The following is a 10,000-nucleotide window of genomic DNA, read 5'->3' on the forward strand; positions in this document are numbered from 1 at the left end:
GCCTGTGGTTTACCTCAGAGGAGAGCGGGACGACCAGATTGAGAATGGCGCCACAGAAGAGCCCACTTCTCAGTCCGAGCACATACCTGATTCATGCTTTATGGATCACAGGCAGCTAGCTCAGGGCTAATGGTGCTGGGCCCACGGATTCATTTAGGAAGGAAAAGGGAGTGTGTGTCCCTGTGTGTTGATGGAGCTGAAACGTTTACACCAGTTCACAATATCACAGTATCGTACCTCAACTCTGTGGCTGTGTGTTGTGGTACTAATTGTAGTTCAGATGTGACAGTGAGTTTTGTGTTTTCTGTTAGCGCTTCGTCTTTTCCTCTGGATGTGAATGTCTGTGTGTGTCTTGATGTGCTGCTGAAATGTTTCAATATCCTGCTGCAGCTTTTAGTGTTGATTTAATTTGTGTCTATGTCTGTGTGTCACTCCGCAGGTGAGCCCTGCCTTTGTGCGGAGTGGAGAGTTCACCTTGGAGCGGATGGGGGTGGTGTACAAGGCCAAAGCCCATCTGAAGACGCCCTTTGACCCCGAGAACAAGCGGGTGAAGGGCATCTACGACGCCCCGCTAGATCAAAGCAACCTGCACAAGGCCAGGATGTAACCCCCCCCACCCCCACCCCACCCCACCCTCTTCCTCTGTGAGGGGAGGATGGCTGTGTCTACGGAAGGTGGGCGGAGTGGATGTTTACATACACCAATCACGTTAGAGGAGTATTGCTGATCGCACAAACATACCATGAGGGTCTGAGAGGGGGGGCCAATAGCCCACACCGACCCCTCCCAGTTTTATGGTTTGTAAACAAGAAACCATTGGTGCCTTCAAATCAAGAATACTAAACCATTCTTTTAAAGCAAATAAGTAAAGTGATTTTGTAAAAAATGTCTTTAAATGTAACCTTTTAATCATCGGTCAGAGTAAAAAGCACACAGCTACAGCTACTACAGGTAGTTCAGAGGATTGTGGCACCGTCCAGATGCTACTGAAGCGTGAACAGTCAAGCGTTAGATATTACCGAAATGTCATTTATTTGTTGCAGTTAATGTTCCTATGCAGTATTTCTAAGACAAGGGGTCCATGGCACCAACCTTGACATATGGACTGCTGAAGAAGAGAAAACATGTACAATTTCCAGTGCTTTTTAAACAGATGAAATTGCTGATCTAAAAATGTACATACATAAAGTCATCCTGTGGAAATTCATACAAAGACAACACCACCAGGGATAATCCCTTTACTTTTATTAGTGTCTTTTAATGCCAAATGGAAGTGATGTATGAAAGTTTTTTGCTCTGCCGATCTTGAGGTCCTAAGCTTACGTGACAGCAAAGCATTAGTGTGGGATATTCCCGCATTCAGTCAGGCCTGTATCTAGCAAGGTTAGACACAAATAGTGAAAAGCAGCGTATGCAGGACCTTGGAGTAATTCCCTTTTTAATCACAAGGAGCACTAATGTTATATCAATCTATGTCAGTCTTTATCTGAACATATTTTATGCAAAGCCAAGTAGAAATGCTGCTAACCGCTAAAGCTTTTCAATGTGACATGTGTAGTAGTTTTGTCCTTACAGAGTGAACTGTCAATGAACTTTTGAGAAATAAAGACAAGACACAATGTTCTATGCACATCTCTCATCTTTGCTGTGTTGTTCATGAAATTACATGGTATCTTAGATGGGCCAACAACTACAAGTGGAAATAGTGTTTCAATAAAACAAGTCAACATGTATAAAATAATCAATACACTGCATACCACAACTTATTCACACCAAAGCGGTTTGGTTTTTCAAATGTGTACATTCTCTTGACTTTTTAGACATATTTTACCACTTCAAGGATATATTCTCCATTATGGCTTTGACTGAGTGAGGAGCAGAACTTCCATAAGAGCCGGGTGAGGAGTGTGCACGTGCACCCCAGGAAGAGGCTCCAACTCCTGGGTGTTAAAGCTGCTCAGGTCTCACCTCTATGGGGGTGCTGGAGGCGGGCGTTTGGGGGTGTCCCCCTCCCTCACAGGGGTAGAGAGGTCTCTGGAGTTGATCAGTAACCTGGGGCAGTTCCTGTCTCTCCCAATCACCCTGCCAGAACACAGGTGTGCACAAATACACACAGACACACACATACATTGAAACGCTGGAACACACATACATTGGCTCACACACATACACACACACACGAATACACTCTTAATTGTGTGTGTTCATGTGTGTTAATGGCTGCTTAGTTCACACTTTCAGAGGTAGCAGAGGGCTTCAGTGTTCCTCCAGTGAAGGTGCCGTGTTGAATATTTCTGATCTGAGCTGATATGAGGTTATAAATAAAATAAAAGTACCAAGCATGAAATGACCACAACAGTATTTTGAACCATCCTCATCAAGGCTGGGCTACTGTGAAAATGGAACACCTTTTTAAGCCTCTTATAAACCTCCCTCTTATTCAGTGAGAGAACTAGAGAAAGTGTCTGTCTGTGTGTGTGTGTGTGTGTGTGTGTGTGTGTGTGTGTGTGTGTGTGTGTGTGTGTGTGTGTGTGTGTGTGTGTGTGTGTGTGTGTGTGTGTGTGTGTGTGTGTGTGTGTGCGCGCGCACACTGTTCCTCGTCTCTGTTCTGTTGTGTACTGTGAGCTGTTGATGTCATTTTGGAGCACAGGTCAGCAGCACCTCATCCCACTCCACTCTCATAACACGGATGCATCATATCCTTCACACTCTGAGTTAGACCAGTTACACTGAAGTTAAAAGTGAAAGACAATGTGTCCAACTTGAGGCAGAAAACTTCACAATGACATTTACATTTAGTCATTTAGCAGACGCTTTTATCCAAAGCGACGTACAAAGGAGAGAACAATCAAGCCACGAGCAATAGAGACCTAGTGTAACAATGAATACTACTTTACATAAGAAATAAAAAAAAGTGCAAGAATGTAACTACTGTAAGTACTAGTTAGAGGAGATAGCATTAGAGGAAGGAGAGGGAGAGGACTGGGCTATCGAAGTCTGGTTGAGATGGTGATGCCAGCTGGCCAGGTAATGTATTTATTTTAGTAGGTGAGTGATGACAGTTATGGACAGTGTGATGTTAGCAACAGTGTAACTGATGTCAGTGAGTGACCTGGTCATGCAAGTCATAGTAAGACTGATATGGATTGATGATGTGAACTGAAATTGCGTCACAGAATAACATTTTGACATCAATGAGTAAGACTGTGATGTCTGTAAATGATGTTAGTGAATGTTGAAGTAATATCAGTCAGTGATGTCGCGAAATAAATTTGTGAATTAGTAGTTTAGATTGTGATGTTAGTAAATATCACAGAATGCAACTATGCCGGTGAAATAAACGGCGATGCCAGTGAGTGTCAAGGTTCCAAAGAGAGGGGAGCTACTCACGGGGAAGAGTTGGGCAGTGGACTGGTTGCAGTGCATGGATATGGGGGAGGTTTTGTAGAGGGAGCCGAGCACCTCAGCACTGAAGGTGTCCCAGCGCAGGGAGGAGAACTGCTCCGTCACGCCAGGCTGGCCGCAGCTGCATGCGTCCTCCCCATTGAACCTGGAGGACCGAGAGAGAATGTGTGTGTGTGTGTGGGGGGGGGGGGGGTTGTGTGTGTGTGTTTGAGGAGTGTAGGGTATTCAGGGACCAACAGAACTGAGCACCAGTGAATAAGTGGGGAATGAGAAATCCCTGTGAATAATCCTCAGCGGTATTAAAACCCCAATATCAATCTCAGTCCAAATGACATTAGATCCCTTTTCTATTTACTCAAACGAGATCCTCACACCCGCTCCTTTCAGAACAGGCTCCATTTAATGTGTGGATGGCCAGTGCGTGGATCTGGAAGGATGTTTATACTTTTTGTGGGATGCTGCATGGTTTTTGACACCATGTTTTCTCATTTTTGTGTGTTATTTAAAACGCTGAAGTGTCAAAAAAAAAAATCACACAAAATACTCTTTCTTGGTTCTTAAGGGCACAAAGAGGTTATTCAGTTGTATATCACTTCAAATGTGTTTACCAGAGTACTCTTAGAACCGTTTTGATTGCCCTGGCATCTTGTTCTAATATGTATGACAAGATTTGTTCCATCTTGCTTTTAATACAGCTCTGAGGTTATTGCATTCTCTTAGATCTCTTGAAGAATATAAGTGTGTTTTATTGGCAATGACATCTGTGGCATCAGCTGTTCAGCCAAGGTTGTTTCCTAGACAAAAACAAAGTCTTCCTAGAATTTCATGAACAGCGCCTCGCTTTTTGAGACAGTGATAACTTGTGAGCAGTTGCCTCTAGAGTGGAATGTGCAACTGTTTTTAAAAAATGACCTTGATGTTCCGATATGGCATCGGTTTGAGGTATTTGAGGGAAATAGCTTCTAGTGGATGTGAAAGACTCTTGGCTGATTCCGTTGTTAATCTGTGTATGTGTCTATAAGTAACAAAGAGGACAATACTTCCTAATGGATGTCAGAGATTCTTGCCAGAGAGCTGTATGTGTGTTTCTTTAACTTGAAGTTGCCCCTCCATTGAGATATAATATATATATATATACAGTATATAAAGACAGTTCAGACTTCTAATTGCACCCTTTCTCCTGTTGTGGTGACAAGTCTACACAGCTGTTCTCAGGTCAGCCTTAAGGTCAGGCATTCACTGATAAACTGAGTTTTGATTTGCACCCTCCTTCCTACACGTAGCCAGGCTATGTGTGCGTACATACAGTATGCGTAAACAAATCTGCAAGTTGAAATTAGCCTTCTACTAAGGGTAAGGAGCTCACATCAGACTTTCTAAATTGCATCCTTAGATGTAGTTAGATGAATGATCAACTGTCCCCAGGTCAGAGCGAGGATCAGAGGACCACTGATGCACAGTGAGACTGCCAGGCTCCCGCTGCTGTACCTGTTGATGAGGCTGAAGTACTTCTGCAGGTAGCCGGGATCCACGTGACTCTTGCACAGCTCCAGCTGGGTGCGGGGGTAGTAGTGCACGTAGTTCACACACATCTCCTCCATAATGCCAAAGCCACCCTGAAGCCACGTAACAGAGAGAGAGAGTTTCTATATCTCATTGATTTACTTATTTATTTAGTGGACAATGTCATCCAAAGAGACTTAGAATAAATGAAATTTAAATAAAAGGGAGATTTATGATGCAATTTCTTAATATGTCTGTGACCCTGGGAATCAAATCCCATGGCCTTGTAATTGCTAGTCACATTCAGCTAAGTGATTGGAAACAGAGAGAATACAAAGGAAGTAATGAACGCAGGTAGGAAAAAGAAAGACGGAATGAAGGGATGAAGAAAAGAGTAAACATCTGGATAGCTGAGGACATGGATGCCATGGTGCTTTACATTTCTGACTTCATCAATTTTCACAAATGCACAAAATGGTCAGTTGCGTGTGAACGGTTGGGTGTTTTTTGCATGATATGACAGATTGGCTTAAACCCTGCACGAATGAATCATATTTTAGCACTCGTCTACCGTTCTCTCAAGAGTTCATTTCAGGGCATTCATTTATGCAATCAAAATGCTTCACAGCGTGCTGTGACTCAGAGCTCTGAGGAACTACTTGTAGCACATATAGCCAGTGTTAGGCTTTGTTCCCCAAATCTATGCCTGTCAGTGAACCTTACAGAGCTACCGTAAGACACAAACATCCCTGACACAAACTAATATTTGAATGGCTGTGTTTGCATTTGTTTTTGTCTGTGGTTCTACAAATCAGTTTAGCGGAGTCCAGACTGATTAGTTTAATCGGGCTGCGGACTGTGCTGCCCGTGTGCTGCACTTAAATGTCCATTAGGGTGGAGGGCCTCAGGGCCGAATGCGTAGTGCCCTGTAATGTCCGTTCATCATGTTCCGAGTGTGTTCTATTATAGTGACCCTGTTCTTGAGTGTGGACTGGTCGGTCACCACTATTCTTCAGCAGCTGAGTGTACAGTTTTCTGCCCTTGTTTTGTTCTGCCTGAGTCTGTCTGAGTGTGTTGTGTTCTGTTCCCTCTATCCTTGAGCCGGTGTTTTTCAGCAAACAGTGTGTGCAGTACCCTGCATTCCTTGTTCTTCAAGGATTGTATATATATAGCATGTAATATTATTTAGTGAAGAAGTGTGTATGGATCCATAGCTCCTGTTTTGTTCTTTAATGACTGAGTTTGTAGTATTCTATAGCTCCTTGTTCGTCAGTGACAGGGTGTGTTGGTTTCTATCATCACCACTGTTAGTTATCAACTCAGTGTGTAGTCTCTATTCATCTGTGATTTGAAGATTCTAGTTATGGGACAACTGTACAGTTCGGTCACGGGACAACTCACACCTGGTGTAGCCCCATATAAAGAGTGTAGTTTTGTATTTTTTAAAGCAGTAAGGGACACAGGTGAGGGGAATTACATAAAGGGGTGGAGGGGTTATGGAAATGGAGTGAAATGGACCTTGAAAACTCACTCGTGTATACCTGGGAACTCTGTGTGACCCTGGGAAGTCACATTTCATACCGTGTGCTATGGTGTGTGTGTGTGTGTGTGTGTGTGTGTGTGTGTGTGTGTGTGTGTGTGTGTGTGTGTGTGTGTGTGTGTGTGTGTGTGTGTGTGTGTGTGTGTGTCTGTGTGTGTGTGTGTGTGTGTGTGTGTGTGTGTGTGATGGTTAAAAACAGCTGCAGCATGGACTACTTTTATAACGTTACGGATGGTCAGCACAATCTAGACGTTTGGAGGGCACTGTATACTCTCATCATCTGCATAGACACCATGCACTGAGGCACGATAATTAAATAAAATTTTAACACACCATTATTGTGTGTCTGTGTATATGTGTGTTTAGGTGCTGTTAAAGAATAATGTGTGTCACTGGCACTGTCTGTAGTGTACCTATGTACATAAATGATGCACATTCTAAATATTGTCATATTGTTTATTTTTGTTTGTGTGTGTGTGTGTGTGTGTGTGTGTGTGTGTGTGTGTGTGTGTGTGTGTGTGTGTGTGTGTGCAGAGTAGGCTACTCACCACTGTGGGCTTGTTCCTGTCCTCAGTGTTGTATGTGCATCTGGTTATCAGGACATCGCCCTACAGATATACACAAAGCACCAAGGGAGAGAAAGAGAGAGATGGAGAGAGAAAACAAATAGATGAAAATGTGAGAGGGATAAAAGACAAGTGCAAAACACAAACATCAACATTTCTTTCACCCTAGAAAGAGAAAGTGAAAAGAAATAGGAGCACACCCTTCACACACAAATCAAATTAATGTATTGGGTAAAAACAATAGGCGATAGATAACACATTTTCATTCACACTCAGCCATTCATCAGTATTCAATAACAGTGCTTTATTGTCGATAACGCAACAGGAATGGTGTATTCCCACCCCACTGTATTTAACAGGATGTGACAACATGCGAGGTCTTGTGCCTGTTAACCTGCTTAGAACTGGATATCCTAGCTATCCCTAGCTATCTCTAGGTTAGGTTAGGTCAGGTCATGGTTATGGTTATCATATGGTATAGGCAAGAGAGGGGGACTTAAATGTAATTCGGGTAGCTACAGGGAGCCAGAGGGTGACCAGCAGAGGAGTTACATGTGTCCACTTTGGCTGATCAAAGACCTTAAAGTTAAACGTATGTATTTGGGGGTATTTGTATGTTACCAGTTAAATTGAAGAGCATGTAACATCAGCTTGATGACTACCTATCATTTCATGCCAATGGAACTCACAATTTAAACTGTTCAAGGTCATTTAAAAGTTTCCTTAGCTAGCATAGCAATTAGGCAACCATAGCAACCAGGAAACCTAGCCTGAAGCAAAGTTTCATTTCTCAAAAATCAGCCCACCAATTAAAGGCAGTCTTGGGTTCAAAGTGATCACAACCACTTGCAGATGATGTCAAATGACATCAACACACAGACATTAAACAATCCTGAGAGAAATAATGGGGCATCAGTTGTGCAAGGGCTCACTCTAATATCAATGTAGTGATTGAAGGGAGAGAAGTCCCCTCCCCCACCTGCCCTTCTTGAACACTTTAATCGAATGGTTCCAATTCCCACTGGAGGATTATTGTTAATTATACATGGTTGCCATGGGATAAACAGTTCGACTTAAGTGTCAATTTCCGCAAGACACCGAAACACTAAATAAGCGGTCAATAAATGGTTTTGGCAATGTGAGAAGAAATGGGGTGCGAGTGTGTGGGCCTGCACTGCTGCGTGTGTGTGCGTGTGTGTCTGTGTGTGTGGGCGCTGTTATTGACACAGGAAATGCAGTAGATCTGTGCTTTTGTCGCTGGCTTGCAGGCCCCGGGCGGTTCCTGTCTGCACCGTCTTTCTCTCTCTCTCCCTCATCTTTCAGTCAGATCCTCCTCCTCCTCCTCCTCCTCCTCCTCCTCCACAGCAGCACTGCTGAAGCGGCCTCCATCCTAACGGCTAACCAAACCGAGCCGAGCCGAGGCGAGCCAAGCGACGACTTACCGGCAAAACGTTCACCATCTTCCTCAATGTCCGGATTATCTGTGGGCCAAAACAGGCACATCCATCAGGAGCGGCCTTAAGAACACAATTCTGTGCCGATTATTTATTAATGGTTTTTACAATCAAGTGAAATGAGATTGTCCTGCTTACTGCCAGCCAACACCAGCACTTCTGCTGCTTCTTGTAATTACTGGGAAAGTGTGTGTGAGTGTGAGTGTGTGTGTGTGTGTGAGTGTGTGTGTGTGTGTGTGTGTGTGTGTGTGTGTGTGTGTGTGTGTGTGTGTGTGTGTACTAGATTGGAGGGTGCTTTTGTGAGAATCTATGTGTCTGTGTATGTGTTTGTGTTTATGTGTGTGTGTGCGTTGTAAGATTCATGATCAAGCAGCTGCTGTGACCACCAAAAGTTGGTCGGCAGAATATCCAAAATGGTAATCTTATCATGGTAACAAAGGAAAGGTCCCCACACTGGATTTGCTCAGACACCTGGGATCAGGAAGCAAACTAAGGTGTGAGTGACTGCAATTAATCATAGTATGGGAATGGGGGTAGGCCGTTGAGAACCATCTCAGTCAGCAGGTCAGAGAAACCTGATTAGAATACAGAACAACAAAAGGTTGCCAGACCTGTTTGCATTACAAGCCTAGCTCATTTACATTACTAGGAGGTGTCTTAAAACTATATATATGGCTAGAATTGGAGATGCTTGTTGTTCAGACCTACACCGCTGAATCCGGAGTATGTTCTACGTGCTTCGTTACTGCACTTTACTGGAATAAAGATTGCTGCATCAGAAACAAAGAAACTTCCTTCATTTCTTACAATAGAATCTATGTGTCTGTGTATGTGTTTGTGTTTATGTGTGTGTGTGCGTGCAAGCCTGTTTGTGAGTGAGTGTGTGTATTCAAGTATGAGTGAAGGCTAGATTATTTTTGTCAGTGTGTATGTGTTTGTCTGTGTCTGTGTATGTCAGCATACAGGACGTAGTTTTAGAATAAAGTATAAAAACAGTAGCCTATATATTCTGTCTACCTGGTAGTGTGTGCTGAAGTGTTTGTCCTCCTGCACCACCTCCACCTCCCGACCACCACGCACCAGGACCGTCCGCACCCCACGCCCAGCCAGGTGAGTGTGCAGCTGGGACGCGAAGATGAAGATGCCCCCCGGAGGAAGAGCCTGGAGGGGAGAAGGAGATGGAGATGGAGATGGCGATGGAGGAGGAGAAGGAGAAGGAGAAGGAGAAGGAGAAGGAGGAGAAGGAGAAGGAGAAGGAGAAGGAGAAGGAGAAGGAGAAGGAGAAGGAGAAGGAGAAGGAGGAGAAGGAGAAGGAGAAGGAGAAGAAGGAGGAGAAGGAGAAGGAGAAGGAGAAGGAGGAGAAGGAGAAGGAGAAGGAGAAGGAGAAGGAGAAGGAGAAGGAGAAGGAGGAGAAGGAGAAGGAGAAGGAGAAGGAGAAGCAGCTGATGACAAATGTCACAGAGAAATGCTGAGCAATCACTCTTCACCAGCTGCCACTTCAACTTTTTTACTGTTTCCGCAAAATATATGGA

At 43.9% G+C, this 10,000-nt stretch overlaps 2 protein-coding genes across 3 annotated transcripts in view; one reads left to right on the forward strand and one right to left on the reverse strand.

Moving 5' to 3' along the window:
* sardh (sarcosine dehydrogenase) overlaps positions 1 to 1,619 on the forward strand; it is a 64,826-nt gene extending 63,207 nt beyond the window's left edge. For both annotated transcript variants that reach the window (XM_012834134.3, XM_012834135.3), the window contains exon 21: positions 440 to 1,619. In XM_012834134.3, coding sequence (XP_012689588.1) covers positions 440 to 607 — 168 coding nt within the window. In that variant the 3' untranslated portion in view covers positions 608 to 1,619. The remainder of the gene's footprint in view (positions 1 to 439) is intronic.
* Positions 1,620 to 1,773: 154 nt separating this feature from the next.
* The window catches only part of dbh (dopamine beta-hydroxylase (dopamine beta-monooxygenase)), a 19,810-nt gene continuing 11,583 nt past the window's right edge, over positions 1,774 to 10,000 (reverse strand). Inside the window, exons 7-12 of the mRNA XM_012834109.3 lie at positions 9,486 to 9,629; positions 8,457 to 8,495; positions 6,997 to 7,056; positions 4,894 to 5,021; positions 3,391 to 3,550; positions 1,774 to 2,082 (exon numbers count right to left, since the gene is read on the reverse strand). Of these exons, the coding sequence (XP_012689563.2) occupies positions 1,948 to 2,082; positions 3,391 to 3,550; positions 4,894 to 5,021; positions 6,997 to 7,056; positions 8,457 to 8,495; positions 9,486 to 9,629 (666 nt within the window). The 3' untranslated portion in view covers positions 1,774 to 1,947. The remainder of the gene's footprint in view (positions 2,083 to 3,390; positions 3,551 to 4,893; positions 5,022 to 6,996; positions 7,057 to 8,456; positions 8,496 to 9,485; positions 9,630 to 10,000) is intronic.

The sequence above is a fragment of the Clupea harengus genome, chromosome 12 (genome assembly GCF_900700415.2).
Source record: "Clupea harengus chromosome 12, Ch_v2.0.2, whole genome shotgun sequence".
Classification (NCBI taxonomy): Eukaryota; Metazoa; Chordata; class Actinopteri; order Clupeiformes; family Clupeidae; genus Clupea; species Clupea harengus.